General features: G+C 44.0%; 1 protein-coding gene across 4 annotated transcripts in view; it reads left to right on the forward strand.

Moving 5' to 3' along the window:
• NCKAP1 (NCK associated protein 1) overlaps positions 1 to 19,955 on the forward strand; it is a 221,324-nt gene that overhangs the window by 111,194 nt on the left and 90,175 nt on the right. For all 4 annotated transcript variants that reach the window (XM_073633731.1, XM_073633733.1, XM_073633732.1 and 1 more), the window contains 4 exons: positions 6,556 to 6,612; positions 6,798 to 6,894; positions 7,303 to 7,409; positions 16,659 to 16,791. In XM_073633731.1, coding sequence (XP_073489832.1) covers positions 6,556 to 6,612; positions 6,798 to 6,894; positions 7,303 to 7,409; positions 16,659 to 16,791 — 394 coding nt within the window. The remainder of the gene's footprint in view (positions 1 to 6,555; positions 6,613 to 6,797; positions 6,895 to 7,302; positions 7,410 to 16,658; positions 16,792 to 19,955) is intronic.

Raw genomic sequence — 19,955 nt, forward strand, 5'->3', positions numbered from 1 at the left:
TAATAATGATGATTATGATGAATGTTATTGGCTGATTGTAACCAAAGAGGAGGAGCAGTAAAATAGCTAGAACTAAGTACACACGTACTTTGGCTTATGGTGTCTGTTGAAAGTTCTAAGAAGATTCGACGGAGCAGGTAAACTACACGGCGTCATACAATTTAGCTGCTCTGTTGAATCTTCTTTGAACATTCGACAGACACCATAAGCCTTCAATGACAGATTCGACCTTAATTTGGATTTTCGGACTAATGCAATTTTTAATGAAAAACTAAATACATTTCGGGAGTAACTAAATAAATTTATTTTTCGGACGAAAACGAAATTCCGAAACAAAATATTTCAGTGTGCACATGTCTACTGTTCAGTACCCCCGCAGCAAGTAGCTTGGTATGGGGGCACCCAAGCCTAGCCGCAGCTCCCTGTGTCCATTCAGACACGGCGCCGTGGCCTGCCCCGTCCCCCTCTCTTCTCATTGGCTCACTGACTTTGACAGCAGCGGGAGCCAATGGTTCTTCGCTGCTGTCTCAGCCAATGAGGAGGGAGAGTCTGACAGCCGAGTCTCTCGTACAATGTCCCTGGATGGAGATGGGGCTTAGGTAAATATTAGGGAGGCCGCTGCACATAGAAGGCTTTTTATCCTAATGCATAGAATATATTAAGTTAAAAATGCCTTCTGCCTTTACAACCATTTTAACCTATTAATATGCAGACATAAATAAAAGCTTTACACTTATACATTACTTTTTTTCTTTTTTTCTCCCCTTCATGCATCCCTGTGCAGGGGGAATAGGGAAAATTATTCATGCATGCAAACATGGAATTTTTCTTCCTTGTGCTGTATCAAAAACACAGCATATTGCACAAACCTCTTCTGTTGAAGTGGTCTCACCAAAAGTTAATAAGGCTGCTTTCACACTGTATTACTTGTAAAACCTGCTATGCTTTAAAAAAAAAAAAAAAAGCAAAATACATTTTAAATACATTGTCTTAAAAGCGCAACCCATCTGAGGTAAATAGCTGGTTAATGGCGCCTTCGGGTTCCAGCTTCTTAACCAGCAATTCACTGATTGTTAAAGGCGCTAGTGGGTGCCGGCTCTGCTATTCTCTGGTTAAGTAGCCGGCGTCCTAACAACCAGTGATAACTACGTTTATGCCTCCCACCAGTACCTCCCTGGTGTTCAGCATGCTTTAACTCCTCTTGTACTGGAGAAATGCTACCACTGGAGGCAGGAGGAGCTGGGAACGAGAGGGTGGGACAGCCGGGAGTATCGGCTCCAAGAACGTGAGGGGAGGAGAGGGGAGCGGCCGGACCAACTCCTACACAGAAGCTAGATGACCTTTTGTTTATATATTGGATTATTAGGTAAGCCGGTGTTTTTGTCGAAGTGCCCCCATCAAATAGTGCCCGGTATGTACTGAGCATGCGCCGTTCAGAGCAGCACAACAGCTGATTTGCCAATCAGCTGGGCTGACGTAACCAGGGCGCATGAGCACATCGTAGGAGGCATCTCTCAATGGAAGATACCATTTCACAGGCACGATTTAAACCTATACAAACAGTGGGGGGAGACCGCAGTTTTCACGTTGTAGCTCGCTGTTGCGAGGCGGCTTTACAGTGTGCCGATGGTCCAGTTTTGTCTGTGTTGCATGGCTGGTTTTGTCTGTGTTGCAACCTGCCAATTCACACAGGCAAAACCGGCTCTTCAACACAGCAATCCCGCCCTACAACACAGACAAAACCGGACCATCAGCATATACTGTAAAGCCACCCCGCAACAGCGAGGCACAATGTGAGAACTACGGTCTCCCCCCGCTGTTCATATAGGTTTCACTTGTGGCCGTAAAATGGTGTCTATCGAGAGATGCCTCCTATGATGTGCACTTGCGCCCTGGTCACGTCACTCCAGCTGATTGGCAAATCAACTGAAGTGCTGCTCCGTCCTGCACATGCGCGGGCACTATTCGATGGGGGGTACTTCTCGACAGAACACCGGCATGTCCAGACTCCTTTGCAATTAGCTATTCACTGGTTGTTTAGGACATTGGCGGGTGCCCACTACTTGAAACTTTAGTCAAAAAATGAAGTCCTGCTAGATCACTTAAGGCTGGCCCCTTTTGCAGGCATAACTATGTAAAGCATTACAAATAAATGTGTATACTGTGTAAGATCCAGTAATACACAGTCTGACCCTGCTTTGCACATGCTCAGTTGCCCTCTGCCAAATTTGTAGAAGCTGATCTGCGAACAGACTAAAGTTTAACTGCTGTTCAGGGCCTCTGGGCTTCAGCAAAATGGAGGCTTCCAGCCAGAAGAAACTGGAGCAATCCTGGAGGTAATTTACAGAGAACAGTAATATTGTAGCATAATTAACGTGAAATATGTTTCTTGCTAAAGAACATTATTTTTAGTAATTTATGGGTGAAGTTCCACTTTAACAACCAGCATTTTTGTGCCATGTGACTCTGGGTGCATTTTGGTGTGTTTTTCATTGACTTCAAGTATAACTAAAGGCAAAACCTTTTTTTTTTTTTTTTTTTTTTTTTAAGTTTTGGATAGAGTGGACAGGGATTAAAACATCTGTCCGTTTTTATTGCTGTCTGTGCCCCTATTAGGGGATTCACCCCCTCTGTGTTACCTTTATCACTGAAAGTGAGAGTAAAAAAAATCTCAAATTTTTGAGTTGTCCCTAGAAAAGTAATAGAGGGAAAATCATGCTATGAGGACGCTAGCTCTGATGGCCTGAGTGTCCCCCAGGAATTCCTTCAATTAGCAGGGGTTTTCCTTCACTCCCTGTTTGGCTATGGGACAGGGAGTGAAGGGAAATCTCCACAATGGGACACAGATAGCGAAAAAAAAAAATCTGACGGGTTATAACCTTGCCTTACTCTATCCAAAATACTTATATAGTTCCACTTTAAATGGAAGGGGCATCTTTGGGGTGCACCAAAGATGCAGCATGAAGGACTTTTCCAACTGCCGTGAAAACGCAGTGAAGCAATGTGAAAATTCACATAGGATTTAGAGGGGAATAGTTTTGATGCGCTTTTGTCACACTGGAAATGTGCCTTCTAGCACGGTGATGTGCCCTAAGGCTTGTTAAGTCCCTCTGGGAACCCTGTGCACTTGCTCTTGTTAAAATCCATGCTGTGATCCCTAAGCAGAATTTTAGGATGGCTAGCGCCTCCCACTGCAAGCCGACAATGCTGAATAAAGGTGATAAACTTCCGAGAGTGCAGCCTATGCAGAAGTTTACAATGAGACTGACCAGTCAAACAGTGGAGATGCGATGATAGAAAGTGACAGCAGTCAGAAGAGGCATAGAGGGAATGTTCAAGGCATGTATGAGGTGAAAAGATTCCTTTGCTTGCTAAAACTGCAGGCTGCATTGGAGTACCATACTTTCCCACAATGAAAGTTGTGTAGAAACTTCTAGGGAATCAGAGACTGCATGGAGTCGGAGGAGCCAAAAACAAACTGCACTTCAAATTACCGTATACTCGCCCTTATGTCAGAAGGCTCTGACCTACATGGAAATAGGTAAAGAAAAGTCTGTGACCCCTGGGGATGTTGGCCAATGAATCTCAACCCAGGGAGATTAACAAGTCATCCCATAGCACCAGCACAGCATATTCTTATCTGTTAAAGAAAGGGAAAGGCGTATTTGCATGCTTGCACATTTTTTTCCAAATACATAGAGATAGCATTAGTAAACCTTTCCTTTTAAGAGAAAGGAAACTTTAAAAAAAAAAATCTGCATAAATTTGATAAATTATAGGTCTTGTGATTTTGGCATATCCTTGGCCCCATATATGCATTTCATTAGGAATTGGGGGACCCCAGTGTTACACGTTAAGAACAGCAAAAAAGTTTATCAAATATTTATGTAGTGCTGACAATTTTATTCAATGCTTTTACCTATATTGTACCTTTAAATGTCACTGATTATATTGCTAAAGTTTAGAAAGGAGCATATAATGAGAAATGGATCAGGATTACTATAGTGCTTCTGAAAGATGAATGTGTATTCTTGCGTGAATCTCAGGTGCTTTATGTTTTTCCTTCAGCTCTGTGCAGTAAAGCATGGGCTGAATGTCAGCGACATCAGCCTGTTCAATAAAAACCTTTCCAATCCAAGTGCCTACATCATCCTGCTTTTATCCCTGATGAAGGGGGTGTGCTGAGCTCCACTGAAACGCGTTGCCTGTTAAAAATATTTTTAAAAGTTTGTACAAGCTAGTCTGGTGCTCCCATCCTTTCAAAAGTTCAATAAAAACCATCTGTCATTCGGCCCCTGTGTAAGGCAGCCGGTCCATCAGGAGGCAGCCGTTTATACAGTTTCTGTCAGACGAGAGCATGCTAGAAAACCAGCAGCTGACCGGCTCCCGATCAGCGCTCTCAGCCAATGGCTAAGAGTGCTCATTGAAGTGTTCTGGGGGGGGGGGGGGGGGGGGGAGGGCGCTGGGCGGCGGGCGCCCTCTCCCTGTCAGAACACAAAACCGCAGCAATGTTGGATCGTTAGTACATCGGCTCCAACCGAAGTTGTCAGTTGTTTGAGGTTGAACGGGAAAAAAAAAAAAAAACACAATTGGTGCGTAACAACAGGCTTAAGGCCACTTTCACACTGAAGCTGCGGGTCCGTTTGTGGTAAAGCACAGCTAGTTTTAGCGGCACTTTAACGCTGTTATAGCTGGAAGCTTTTGACCCCCCAGAAGGAATTGAAAAGGGGGTAAAAAAGCGCCTGCTTAGCACTGCTTTCAAAGCGCTGTCTATTAATTTCAATGGCAATATACACTACTCCCCCACCGCCCCAAAGATGCTGCTTGCAGGACTATTTTTCCCATCCTGCAAGCGCACCGCCCCAGTATGAAAGCACACGGACTTTCACACTGGGGCTGCAGAAGAGGCAGTTTACAGGGCACTTTACAGGTGCTATTTTTAAAGCAAAAACACCTGTAAAGCGCGTCAGTGTGAAAGTGACCCAATGCAGCATGAACCTTTTTTTTTTATTTCCACTGGTTTCTCCCCCACCTCTGTGGTTTTCTTTAGCATTTAATGAGTTGACCTTCTGGGTTCCTCCCACAGCTCTGCAATCTGCACATGCGATGATGTCACTGCTACTTTACAGGGAAACATTTGGATTTGCAAAGGCTTTCAAACAAAGTGGATTTCTATCCCTCGTGTAGGTTGAGAAAAATATGCAAAAAAAAGTTCAACTTGAAGGCTGGGTTCACACTATTGACACTTTCTGGTGTCACAAAAGTCAAGAATACTACATTTGGGCAGGATTGTGACTTTTATACTTGCGGATTGGAGACTCTCACCTTTTAAACTGGGTGGAATAGGTGATTAAATTATTAACCTAATTTGCATTTGGCAAAGTGCCCATAAAGAGGTTTTAGGTGCCCCTAATTTTTCAGTAAAATATAGCAATTAGGTTTGGAATCCAGTTATCAGCACAGTTGATCTAAAACCTAGTACACACTGTTAGTTTTTCTTTTTGTTCAACCCAATGGGCTGAAGGGAAAAAAATGACAGCTCAGGTCGAAGCCACGGTGCTAACAATCCAATGTTAGTACAGCGATCTCCCCTGCTGTTTTACTGTGTTTTGACAGGGGGACCCCCCCACCCACCAGAACACACTCCGGTCAGCACTCTCAGCCATCGGCTGAGCGCCGGTCGGTAGACGTCTTTTCGTCATGACCCTTAGGCCGGCTTCTGTTGGACCAGCTGCAGTACACATGGGCCAAATGTCAGCCGGTTTCTATTAAACCGGCCAATGCCGCCCAACATTCGGCCTGTATGTATGGGGCTTTAGGCCGAGTTCACACATATGCGGCAGCGGGTTTGTGCCTGGGGTCCGGTGCGTCCCTGTTCACCGGTTCAGGTGCGAATCCGATCCAAACTTTTGCCTGAATTTGCACCTGAATTGGACCCAAAGACTCACAGGGCCCTTATTGAATGCAGACCGCGCCCACCCTGGACATGTGTAAACCGGCTCCATTAAGAGCCAGTCACACTTGTCTGTCATGCGAAGAAACTCGCATATGTGTGAACCCAGCCTTAGATGTAATAACGAGAAAGGGAACAGTGATCACACTTTACTGCCCTGCACTTTACTGTGGTGCCAGTGTGCAGGCAGAGGCTCACTGATATGAATTTTTGGAGCCATCACTGAATTTGTAGTCAGTAAACTAAGGAACAATAGATATTTCTGGCAGTACACAGTGAATATCCTTTATTTGTGAGTGGACCCTAAAGCTCTGTGCTTGTGTATGAGATGGGTTCAATCCCCATCAGGCTCCCATGGAACACTATAGTATGTGTTAAAGCATAAGCTCATTGAGGGCAGGGACTAATGTGAATGTATAATAAATATGTAAAGCGCTGCGTAAATTGATGGCGCTATATACCTGTAGTTTATTAAATAAAGCGGACAATTTCCGGTTTCTATGTATACAACCCAGTATATCGCTGACATTTAAGAGTTTGTTACTTTATGCTTTGTACTGTGATTTTTAAAAAAAAAAATTTTAATTTTTTTTTTTTTACAGTTACAACAAAAGAATAAATGACATCAGAGAATGCAAAGAGAACGCCATATCACATGCGTAAGCAAATTTTTTTTATTTATTTATTTTTTTTACACATTTCTCTTCCTGATGCAATGTGATTAATTTTACACACAATTATAAAGCTCTAATAATAAATCACATTGTTTTTTGTTTTCCAATGAGATTAACAGTGGTTGTGGTATGTAGGAGATACTGACTTTTTTATTTTTATTTTAATTAAGTGGTGCGACACATAGAGAGAGGCGCAAATTCTTAAGATCTGCCCTAAAGGAACTTGCAACAGTTCTTTCCGATCAACCTGGTTTGCTCGGGCCTAAGGTATGTATTGTACAACTAGTGCTCCAGTCATTGTTTAAAAATAACACAAAAAGCCACCCTAAAGAAATCTTAATAAATAAGAGCTGTTTTATAATATTCAAACAAATATACCTTTTTAGTGGTTTAAGACCCAAAGTAGACTCCCAAGTTTATGATGCCATTAATTTTTGTCAAAACGAAATGCTTTTTGATATAGCGTTTACTGGCAAATATTCTATTGTAGTAAATGGTAGTCTAATTGTGGTCCTGTTGTATAAAATGCAAAATATAGTTTGTGTGCCACTTGCATAAAGGACCTATTCAGCTGAGGTCAGGAGGGGAGCTGCACTGCCTGGTAAGAATTTTTATTGACAATCCTGAAGATATTTTCTCTACTGAATGCAAACCAACCATGTGTTTTTCTTCTAGGCACTTTTTGTATTCATGGCATTGTCATTTGCCCGAGATGAAATTATCTGGTTACTTCGACATGCGGATAACATTCCAAAGAAGATTGCGGATGACTTTATGGATAAGTGAGTCGTTTTCTTTTTTGCCAAAGTTCCTTTTATTTCATGTGCGTGTATGGAAAACCTGATATTTTTCATACACGTAGTCTTTCCACGTTGAATGGGACTTGTGTTGCCACCTTACTAGGACTTGTTTTTAATAATTTAACAGTGTAGCTGTAGCAATAGCTGATCATGCAAATGCTGTGGGGCCTGAAAGTACAGGAGTTAATTTTATCTACTTTCACAATGATTTCTCAAAGTAGCAACAGCAGCACTTGGCAGAAAAATATGGATAAATATAAAGTGTTTGCAAAGGTGGGACCTTAATTTATATATATATATATATATTTAAACTGTCAGGTTTTTATTAAAATCTGGGTCCCTGTTAAGGGAGATTCACCCCTATAATTGTACCGATTCATTTTGTCACTAAGAGAAAATGGAATGAAATCCAAAATTGTATGGTTGTCCCCAGAACAAGGTAAAGGAAATTTTGTCTAATGCTGGAGGCACCTGTTCAGGGGCAACTGTCAAAGATGGGTGTTCCCCTCACGTTGAAATTTCCTCTAACTTCCTATTGCATCTCTGGGACAGGAAGTGAAAAAGAAATTTCCCCTATCGTAGACAAACAGCACAAAAATACCCTAGGGTTTTAACCCTTCTCTACAAAACTAAAGTTTCTTTCTCATTTATTAGGGGACACAGGAATTCAGATAGCTGGGTTATACTACAGCTAGAGTGAACTAATATTGTAAGCCAGCCCCTTATAAACCCTCCTCTACCCAGCATGCCTCGGTTTTTGCTAGTGTCCTAGGAGAATGGGCATCTACAGTATTCTTCTTCAGGTTTGCTGGGAAAAGTCTAACCTAAATTACTAGCTTTTTTTATTTTTATTTTTCTGATTTCTTTTTCCACTAACAGCATCTTTGCTACATCATTTATTGAGCTGGTCTCTATTTGCATCACTGGGCACCTTTCAAACCCCCCACTAATGCTTTTAAAGGAGGAGTTCACTTCTGGGAACATGTTACAAGTTCCACTTGTTTTTAGGGTTGTTCCCACTGCTGCTGCAGCCGCCGCCCACTGCTCGTTCTCCCTTTTACAGCAGTACCGGGAGAAGTTCCCCATACCAGCTGTCACTTTTTGAAAACAGCACGGGCGTGTGGGACTCCACCCACACGGCCATGTCATTCATACACAGAGCTCTGTGTATGAATGAACTACAAGTCCCGACATCCTTTGTGGCTGTCTGCTTGTAGTTTTCAATAAACTACCACTGTGTGCGCTATGGTAGTTCATTGATTCTACCTATCAGTGTATCGGGTTCCTTGTACAAGGTGCGAGCAAGCAGATACACTGACAGATCTGCAGAAAGGCCTGCATGGCATCAGCGATATGCTGATCACTGGCGCAATGCTTTTAAGGTTCCTGCAAAAAAAATAATGTACATTTTTTTACCTGGGGAAAAAAAACGTGTATTTATTTCTATGTTTTAAAAAAGCAAACTTATCCTTTAACGCTGAAGGGCTGGGTGAAATGTAATTCTGCTCCTTACTCTTTCCTGTCTTTCAGCACAGAGGAAGCACCGTCCTGCTGCTATCCCTGTTAGATCTTTGGTCCCCAGTCTGTTCCCACTGTCAACCTACAGTTACTTGGTCACCACTGTCCATGCCGATTCTCATCGGCATTTACTGGGGAGGCCAGTCCTGCTGCTACGGGTCTATTCTGTATTCTTTGAGGTTACTGATGTCTGAAACCTGGTGCCCCTATAGTTATAGGGTCTGCATCATTGGAGTCTTCCTCAGCTCCATTGTGTGAAGCTAAGTCTCCTCTGTCAGCAGGCAGTAGATCCTGGCTTCCTGCTGTCAATGCCTTCTGCTCAAAGAAGTGGATGTTTGGAGAACTTTGTGGGACTCTTCACCTGGGAATCGGTCCTCCTTTCTTCGCTGCCCCACAGCCTCCTGGGGAATGTCTTCCCTTGCTCTGGCCTTAATCAAATGAATACTGATAGCAGTCCTGCTAAAATTTGACTTTGCTTTGACTTTTTGCTTGACCTGGGGGATCCAAGAGTGTTATTTATTTTTTTAAACCCATGGCTGTAGTGTAGGGCAGGCTTTGCAAAATTAATCAGCAAGACCCAGCAACACTCTGGGGTGACTTAGAAGATGTTTTTCATTTTTAGTACTTGATCAGAAAAGATTAGCAGAGTTTGACTTCGATTTCATCCTAGATTTTGCTTAGGACATGTTCCTACTGGGGATTGTTTCCAGTGATTTCTTGTTGACTACTGGTGTATTTTCTTTCTCGAACATCACGGGACACAGAGCCACAGTAATTACTGATGGGTTATATAGGTATCACTGGTGATTGGACACTGGCACACCCTATCAGGAAGTTCAACCCCCTATATAATCCCTCCCCCTTGCAGGGATACCTCAGTTTTTACGCCAGTGTCTTAGGTGATGGACGTGTAAAGATGTCCTGTGCTGAGCTCCAAAGGGAATATCCTAAGATCCTATACTGGGGCAAACCAGGCGAACCGGATCCATTCAAAGTGTCTTTTCATGGCCAAATTGAATGGTACCCGGGCCTCGTGTCCGAAGAAACAAGGTTTTACCCGTAATGCTTCTCTTTTTAGAGAGCTGGACCCCGCAGATCAGAAAATGGCTTTAAACTTCCTAATTTCTGGCGAGGTGCTTTACGGTCCCAGAACTGTTGGATCCCCCTACTGATGGGGGCCCCAGTCTCTGACGTTTTTTTCAAACGGAGCCCACCGTGAGAGGTGAAGATTGGGTCTGTGTAAACAGCACCCTGCGGCTGGATAAGGTAAGAGGAGATTCCACAGAATTTTTGAGTTCTAGTGGCTTTTCTCCTTTAAGGTAAATGCATGCTATGCCTATTGTGACCACCGGGGGCTGCCAAGAGCACAAACCTACACATGCTGACTGACTGTCTCAGGTGTTCAGTGCTGATTATGTCCCAGCATCTCAAAGCAGGCTGCAAGCAGGTAAGGTGGAAAGGGGGATTTCTCATGTTTGAATGTTCCCCCCAGGCTAGAGAGGGGCCACAGGGGTCTAGAAAGTGGTTATACCACCCGGGCTCTGCGGCCTAATGGCCACCATCTCTGAAGATAGCCGTTCAGGCAGATCTTGTTACCAGTCTCCCTCCTCCCCCCCCCCCCCCCCCATCCCCAGCCTTTTCTCCAGAAGCATGACAGGAGAGTCGGCAGTGCGTGAAGCGCTCGTTTTTTTCAAAACTCGAGGGGGGGGGGGAGGGGCGGTAGAGGAGGGGGCGGGATGTCAGCACAGAGTGTTTAGACTCCCACTCAGGCCAGCTGCAGGCTATTAAAGGCACTCTGTACAGGTGCACTCAGCCTTCTGAGAGACACAGAGCTGACGGTCGCATGTAAGGTGGGACACAGGCATTCTCCTAGGCAGCATTTACTGAAGTAACACCAGACTGAGCATTGGGTAGCAAGGCTTTTAGCCAGACTACATCGCTCAGCGGGCAGTGTTCATTTGTATACCTCACACCTTGTTGCTTTGCACTATGGGTAGAAGAGGTTCAAGCACCCCAGGAACCAGAGACACTAGGGGATCTCGTTCAGGTTCTGAGGGCCCCCTGTCGGCAGCATCCTTCCCCCCCCCTAAAGATGGGCCAGGGACGGCTAGCCAGGGAGAGCCATCGGGGTCAGGGGCTACACCTGCTTCTGGCACTTCAGCCCCTGTATATATTACACAAGAGGTTTTTTCCTCAACCATTAATGGTCTAGAGGAAAGATTAATGGCCGTGATTACGTCTTCACTCAGTGGAAGAAAACGCACTAGGCTTTCCTCTGTTCCCCAAGACCCTCAGACAGAGGAGCTCTGGGATAAAGGAGATGAATCCCTTTCAGAGGATCGGGATGGGATGGATGATTCCTCTTCGGAGGATTCAGGTGGAGAGGGACCCTCTGCGACTTCCCAAGAGGAGAAAGTCTTAGTGCAGATCCTCACTGGATTGGTCCGCTCCACATTTAAGTTGCCCATACCTGAAACTGCTAAAGAATCCTCTTCTGCTTTGGGGTCACTGAAACCTTTCCAAGCAGCACATGCTTTTCCTGTTCATACTTTACTTGAAAAGCTTATTTATTCTGAGTGGGATCACCCAGACAAAAGTTTTTTTCCGCCGAGAAAGTTTTCAACACTTTATCCGATGGAAGAAAAGTTTATTAAAATGTGGGGAATACCGGCTATTGATGCCGCCATTTCCTCCGTAAATAATAGCCTGACTTGTCCTGTAGACAATGCTCAGATGCTCAGGGATCCTGTAGATAAAAGGATGGAATCCCTATTGAAGGATGTTTTCTCCTTAGCAGGATCAGTGGCCCAACCTGCAGTAGCAGCGATTGGAGTCTGTCAATACTTAAGAGACCATGTTAAGCAGGTCATCAAAGTATTACCTGAACAGCAGGGCCAGGGGTTTGCTAACCTTCCAGAGGCCTTATGCTTTGTGGTTGACGCCATTAGAGATTCTATCGTGCAAACCTCCCGTCTTTCACTGGGGTTGGTGCATATACGTAGAACCCTATGGTTGAAAAATTGGTCAGCCGAAGCACCATGTAAGAAGCTACTGGCTGGGTTTCCATTTCGTGGTGCAAGGTTGTTTGGAGAGGACTTGGATAACTATATCAAGAGAATCTCTTGTGGGAAAAGCACTCTCTTACCTGTCAAGAAGAAGAGTAAGCGTCCCTCTTTCAAACGGACTTTTTCCCCAGCGCCGGGGGCTTCAGCCTCCAGGCAGTCTCGACGGCCGCCTCCATCGTGGTCCAGAGACAAGAGTCAACCCCAGGGACAAAAGAAGTCCTGGGGAAAGAAGCCTACTAGGCAAAACACTAAGACCTCTGCATGAGGGGGCGCCCCCGCTCACTCGAGTGGGGGGAAGACTGCGACAGTTCTCAGAGCTCTGGCACGAGGACTTCCAGGACAGATGGGTAGTCTCCACGGTAACCTTAGGGTACAAGCTGGAGTTTCAGGAATTCCCTTCTCCTCGGTTCCTCAGATCAAATGTTCCTAGAGACCCAGAGAAGAAGCAGTCGCTCCTTCTAGCGTTAGAGCGACTTTTGTCGCAGGAGGTCATTATGATAGTTCCCGCAAAGGACCAGGGATTGGGCTTCTATTCCAACCTTTTTACGGTCCAAAAGCCAAATGGGGATGTCAGGCCCATTTTGGACTTAAGGGATCTGAACCGATTCCTAAGGATTCAATCCTTCCGCATGGAATCAATTCGAACAGTAGTTCCCACCCTGCAGGGAGGAGAATTTCTGGCATCAATAGACATCAGAGATGCATATCTGCATGTGCCCATTTTTCCTGCTCATCAGAAGTTTCTGCGCTTCGAGGTAGGAGGGCGCCATTTCCAGTTTGTGGCTCTGCCTTTCGGGATAGCCACTGCACCTCGAGTGTTCACAAAGATCTTGGCTCCTCCTCTGGCCAGATTAAGGGCTCAGGGTATAGCTGTCATAGCATACCTAGACGACCTGCTCTTGATAGACCGGTCGGTAGCCTCTTTGAATGGAAACTTGAGGACCACGGTCAGGTATCTAGAACACCTGGGTTGGATCCTCAACTTAGAAAAGTCTTTCCTAAAACCAGTAAGAAGACTGGAGTATTTAGGTCTGATTATAGATACAAGCCAGGAGAAAATATTTCTACCCCAGGCAAAGATCACTGCTTTGAGAGAGCTGATTCTGACAGTAAGGACCAAGAAGGGTCCCTCAGTCCGCCTTTGTATGAGGCTACTAGGGAAGATGGTGTCTTCATTCGAAGCAGTTCCCTATGCTCAGTTTCACTCAAGAATGCTGCAACACAGTATTCTGTCGACCTGGAACAAGAAGGTTCAGGCATTAGACTTTCCGATGCACCTGTCGCATGCGGTGCGTCAGAGCCTCAATTGGTGGCTCATACCCGAAAACCTGCAGAAGGGGAAATCCTTTCTACCGGTTACCTGGACGGTGGTAACAACAGATGCCAGTCTGTCAGGTTGGGGAGCAGTTCTGGAACAGGCTGCGGTCCAAGGGGTAGGGTCCAAGACAGAGAGGACCCTACCCATCAACATTCTGGAGATCCGGGCGATACATCTAGCTCTAAAAGCCTGGACTATCAGGCTACAGGGTTGTCCGGTCAGGATCCAGTCCGACAATGCCACAGCAGTGGCTTATGTCAATCATCAGGGAGGCACCCGGAGCCGAGCTGCTCAAAAAGAGGTGAACCAGATCTTAGTCTGGGCAGAGATGCATGTGCCATGCATATCGGCAGTTTTCATCCCGGGAATAGAGAATTGACAGGCGGGCTATCTAAGTCGCCAGCAGTTACTTCCAGGGGAATGGTCTCTGCATCCCGACGTCTTTTGGGCCATATGCCAAAGATGGGGGGTTCCAGATGTAGATCTCTTTGCATCCCGATTCAACAAAAAGATAGACAGATTTGTGGCAAGGACAAAAGATCCTCTTGCATGCGGGACGGATGCGTTGGTGATTCCGTGGCATCGGTTCTCACTGATTTACGCATTCCCGCCTATTCTGCTACTACCACGACTCCTTCGCAGGATCAGGCAGGAAAGGAAGTCGGTACTTCTGGTGGCCCCCGCTTGGCCCAGAAGGACTAGGTATGCAGAAATAGTAAGGATGACTGGTTCCCCGTGGACCCTACCGGTACGCCCAGACCTGTTATCTCAAGGTCCAGTGTTCCATCCTGCCTTACAAACGCTAAATTTGACGGTTTGGCTATTGAGACCCACGTTCTGAAGAGTCGTGGGCTCTCAGGTCCTGTCATATATACCTTGATTAATGCAAGGAAGCCAGCTTCCAGGATGATTTATCATAGAGTCTGGAAGGCTTATATAACCTGGTGTGAATCCAGAGGTTGGCATCCCAGGAAATATGTCATAGGTAGAATCCTTGATTTTCTACAGATGGGATTAGAGATGAAGCTGGCCTTGAGTACCATCAAGGGCCAGGTTTCTGCTTTATCAGTATTATTTCAGCGGCCACTTGCTTCGCATTCTTTGGTCCGAAACTTTATGCAGGGGGTGATGCGTCTTAATCCTCCGGTTAAAGCGCCCCTAAACCCCTGGGACTTGAATTTGGTCCTGGCTGTGTTACAGAAACAGCCTTTTGAACCAATAAGTCAGATTCCTTTGGTCTTGTTGACAAGGAAATTAATTTTTCTGGTGGCCATCTCTTCTGCTAGAAGAGTATCAGAATTAGCAGCTCTTTCCTGTAAGGAGCCTTATTTGATTATACACAAGGATAGAGTGGTACTACGCCCTCATCCTAGTTTTTTACCGAAGGTGGTTTCTGATTTTCATTTAAACCAAGACATTGTTCTACCTTCCTTTTTTCCAGATCCCTGTTCTCCGGAAGAGAGATCTCTACATTCATTGGATGTAGTAAGAGCAGTTAAGGCCTATCTAGGGGCAACTACTCAGATCCGCAAGACCGATGTTTTGTTTGTGCTGCCAGAGGGTCCCAATAGAGGACAGGCAGCGTCAAAAGCTACCATTTCTAAATGGATTCGACAGTTGATCATTCAAGCTTACGGTTTGAAACAGAAGATTCCTCCGTTTCAGATCAGGGCACATTCCACAAGTGCTATTGGTGTTTCTTGGGCAGTGCATCACCGGGCCTCTATGGCTCAAATCTGCAAGGCCGCAACCTGGTCTTCAGTTCATACATTCACCAGATTCTATCAGGTGGATGTGAGAAGGCATGAGGATATCGCCTTTGGGCGTAGTGTGCTGCAGGCAGCGGTACAGGGTCCTCAGGTCTGATTGCACCCTACTTGGTCGTGGTTCCCCCCCCTCAGGTAGCATTGCTCTGGGACATCCCATCAGTAATTACTGTGGCTCTGTGTCCCGTGATGTTCGAGAAAGAAAATAGGATTTTTTAAAACAGCTTACCTGTAAAATCCTTTTCTTTCGAAGGACATCACGGGACACAGAGGTCCCGCCCCTCTTCTAATACACTATATTGCTTGGCTACAAAACTGAGGTATCCCTGCAAGGGGGAGGGATTATATAGGGGGTTGAACTTCCTGATAGGGTGTGCCAGTGTCCAATCACCAGTGATACCTATATAACCCATCAGTAATTACTGTGGCTCTGTGTCCCGTGATGTCCTTCGAAAGAAAAGGTTTTTACAGGTAAGCTGTTTTAAAAAATCCTATTTCTTCTTCTCTGTTCAGGAATTTATTGTTCAACCTGTTTCAGTGAGCTTTCTTTTTGCTTCCACTGTTGGGGTTCCCTTCCGTGTAGTTGTTCCCTCTGGTGAAAAACTTTGTTAATCCTTGAAACATCAGGTTGATTTTCCTTGCTATCTTTGGCAGTGTTGACAGGTTTCCTTATGTGGCAGGGGGTTCTACTTTTTTTTCAGATTAGGGTGTTGGTCCTTCATGCCAGTCCTGGGCTGTAGACAATATCCAGTGGTCTTCGAGAGGCCTTTTAGTGCTTGTTGCCGTGTTGCCCACCCTCAGACTACTTTTGCATACCCTGACTGTATCTGAATTCCTGTGTTCCTCTATGGTCGAGAGAGAAAATAGTAGTATTGCTCTTACCATACAAACCTTTTTTAGAATTCATTGGAGGACACAGGCTCCACCCCTCTGGGTGTTTATTTTATTTTTCCCACAAAACTGAGGCATGCTGGGTAGAGGAGGGGGTTGTACTTGCACTGGCTTACAATTTTTTTGTTTGCCAGTATCCAATCCTGTAGGTGGCTTTATCACCTGTAGCGGTTTCTGAATTCCTGTCTCTTTCAATGGACTCCAAAAAAAAAAATCGCTTTGCTTGCACTTTAATCTGCATATGCTTTGGTAATCTCTATGAAATTGAAGTGAATGCAATTATTATAGTGTATCAATTTGAACAATTTGCCTTTGGGGATGCAGATTCGAGAAGCAGGGAGGGTTCCCTTTTTAAAATTTTTTTTAAATAATAAAAAAATGCCCTATATTACCATCTGGAGTAATAGTGATTAGTCATATTTGTAGGTTTTGTTAAGGAGTCTCCTAATACATAGTTATGCTTTCTTACTCATTGGTTAAATACCAAATTTACCTATTGTTAAACTATATATTTTTCGTAGTATTCAGTTTTTTCTTCAAAGTGACAAAATGGAGTTTTTCAAAAATTGTTATGTATGCTTTAAATGTTGGTATGACAAGGTTGAATGCTAGTTTAGCCAAAACATACTTGCAGTCTCCACGGGTATAATTTTGGTGTTAATGTTCCACACAGGCACATTGCTGAGCTTATTTTTTACATGGAAGAACTTCGGGCGCATGTCAGGAAATATGGACCTGTGATGCAGAGATACTATGTACAGTACTTGTCTGGCTTCGATGCAGTGGTCCTTAACGAGTTGGTACAGGTAAGGACGCAATGGATGTGGGCTACATACAGTATATTTGCCATTTTTGTTTTGGCATCTTTGATTATCACTTCGTGTAGGTGGTTGATTTTATAGCAATAATGATGGACTAAAGTCACAAGTTTGCCACTTTATACATTAGTAAAAATCTAAGAGAGACTGTGGGAAAAAATGAAAATCGAAACCTGAAACTCGTGACACAAATTATATTTTTACTGTGTGCTCTTTAGAATTGAAAACATATAGGTAGTGCAACAGCTTACAACCCCAATTCCAAAATGGTAAAATCTACATTAAAACAGAATGCAATGAGTTGCACATCTCATAAACCCTTATGTTTTTCACACTAGAAAATAGAAAACACATTAAATGCTTAAACTTTTTTTAAAAAAAGTACCATTTTAAGTAAAAAAAAAAAGGTGATTTTGAAATTTATGGCGGCAGCATGTCTCAAAGTTGGGACAGGGCAACAAAAAAGCTGGCAATTTAACTAACTGGTACTAACAAGAAAGAGCATTTGGCAACTAATTTGGCTAATTGGCAACAGGTCAGTACCATGATTGGGGATAAAAAGAGCATCTTAGAGAGTCAGAGTGTCTCAGAATTAAAGATGGGCAGAGTTTAACCAATCTGCGAAAAGCTGCATCTAAAAAAAATTGTCACACATATTCAGAATAATGTTCTTCAATGTAAAATTGCAAAGACTTTAAATCTACATCTACAGTACATCACATCAACCAAATATTATGAGAATCTGGAGAAATCTGTGTGCAAGGGATAAGGCGGAAACGCAATATTGGATGCTCATGATCTTTGGGCCCACAGATGGCACTGCATTAAAAACGGATATGATTCCGTGATGGGTACCACTGCATGGGTTCAGGAATATTTCCAAAAATCCCTGTGAACACAGTTTGCCATGCCACCCAAAAATACAGGTTAAAGCTCTATCATGCAAAGAAGAAGCCATATCTGAACATGATCCAAAAACGCTACCGTCTTCTCTGGGCCAAAGCTCATTTAAAATGGTCTGTTGCAAAGTGAAAAACTGCTCTGTTTTCAGACAAATCGAAATGTGATATTTTTTGGCAACCATGGGCACCACATCCTCTGGACTAAAGAGGAAAGGGACCTTTTTGGCTTATCAACACCAAATTCAAAAGCCTGCATCCCTGATGGTATGGGGATGCATTCGTGTGTTTAGAATGGGCAGCTTGCACATCTGAAAATGCACCATCAATGCTGAAAGATATATCCAGGTTTAGAGTAGCAAATGCTCAGGCTTCCTGTCATAGTGTAACGACCTGCCCATATCAGAGGTACAGGCAAATAGCTACACAGTCAGTCAGCAGGACCGTGGCCTTACACACATGATCTGCTGTTCGTGGGTGCAATGCTTTACAGATATCTAACAAAAAAATAATAAATGCATATTTTTTTTACCTGCAAAAAAATGTGCAGCGTTTTTTTGTAAAGGTGAACTTATCCTCTAATAACTTTAATGCAGCATTTCTTTTATCACCCTCTATCCCTCCATAAAGTGCCTATGTAAATATCTTCCAGGTAGTGGTAGCCTTACCAAATCCCCATGCCTGCATCTCACAGAACAGTATTCAAGACCTGAGCAACCTGTCAGCAGGTCTGGGCATGACCATGTGGAACACTAAAGAGCAGGGTTATGGTCATGTTTGCTGAAAATCATGCGTAAGGGCCGGGTGTGCACTCTGAAGTGCTCATCTTAATTGTACATTACAGAACACAAGATGGATGTTAATAGACCCTGGAGTATAGGCTGTTACCTTCAGGTGACTGGACACTAGCAAAGCTTTTTGACCCTTGTTAGCCTACCCAAATTTGTTTTTTGCTAGTGCCCTGTAGGTGATATTCCTCTTTACCCTTATAGAGAAGCCTCTATGCTTAACTAGTTGTTATTTACTTGGCAACTGTTCAAACAAATCTTTACTGTCTTATACTAGAACATAAGAAGCAATTTATCTGGCTTGGTGCAACCTCGGTAATACTGTGGCCTGTAATGTTGCTTTGGGCACCGGATCTTGCTTGGTGTTCACTGCAAAACTTAGTGCAACACATTTAGTTAGCTGCAGGGTCCAGGGCTGTGGTCTGTTCCAATGGTTCCGAGGACCTCTCCTGGAGTATGCCCACTCCCATACAGGGACCAGCAATGTGAAAAGGTAAGACAGGTCTGTCCTGTTATAACTTGCAGTACACTTATTAGTGTCTCCTGAATAGTATTCATTTTTTATGATTTTAAATCAGAAAATTGGGAATTGTAATTGACTTATCTGACTGTATTGAGTGTTTGAACTTTCAAACTTGGTGGTAAAATTTCCACCATTCAGGCCTTAGCCTCAAGTGAATCACTGTGGGGGTGTTCTGTCACAAACTATTACAACTTCCTCCAAGAGCCCATAGAGGTTACTCAGGCACTTTCACCGTTTTGCCATGCGGTCTTCTCTACAGGATGATCGACATCTTGGTTTGTATAGTTGCTCGAACAAGCTTACCCCATTTCTGCACCCTTCTCCGTTAGTTCCTCCTAGGGGAATACCCTCACTTATGCATAGCACTCAAACAGCTCAGCGACAGTGCTTCCTTTTTTGTTAACATCGATCTCTGCATTTGATTCTAGCTAGCTTTATCTCAGGCACACAAGTGGTCTATCTTACCAAGGCATGTTTCTTTGCAACATTGTCAGAATTTCTCTTTCACGCAGCAAAAGTATCAATAACCCCTCTCTTCTGGGGCTTCTTTGCCATCAAATGCAGAGTGCCCACACTACTTTCTTCAACTTCAAAGCCAAAATTCAGCTCTTCCTATTGGCACAAGAGTTGGAATAAGGAGCCCAACAAGTATGCCTAAAAGGCTTATCCACAAAGATGGGTCACAGACCTTTGGGTTCTATTGGTGGTTTCAAAGAGGTACAAAATAGTTTCTACCACCCTCATCGTTTTCTTCTCTCAAATCAACCAAGTCAAATTTACAGACTGCCCTGGAGCATCTCCTATCATAGGAAGTGATTGTGAATCTGGAGGAAAAGTTCAAAGGATATTCTTCAAACCTGTTCATGGCACCAAAACCTAATTGGTGTTTTAGTCCTATCCTGGATCTAAAATTCCTAAACTTGTACTTTCTACGATCACAGG

Source organism: Aquarana catesbeiana, linkage group LG06 (assembly GCF_042186555.1).
Source record: "Aquarana catesbeiana isolate 2022-GZ linkage group LG06, ASM4218655v1, whole genome shotgun sequence".
Lineage (NCBI taxonomy): Eukaryota > Metazoa > Chordata > Amphibia > Anura > Ranidae > Aquarana > Aquarana catesbeiana.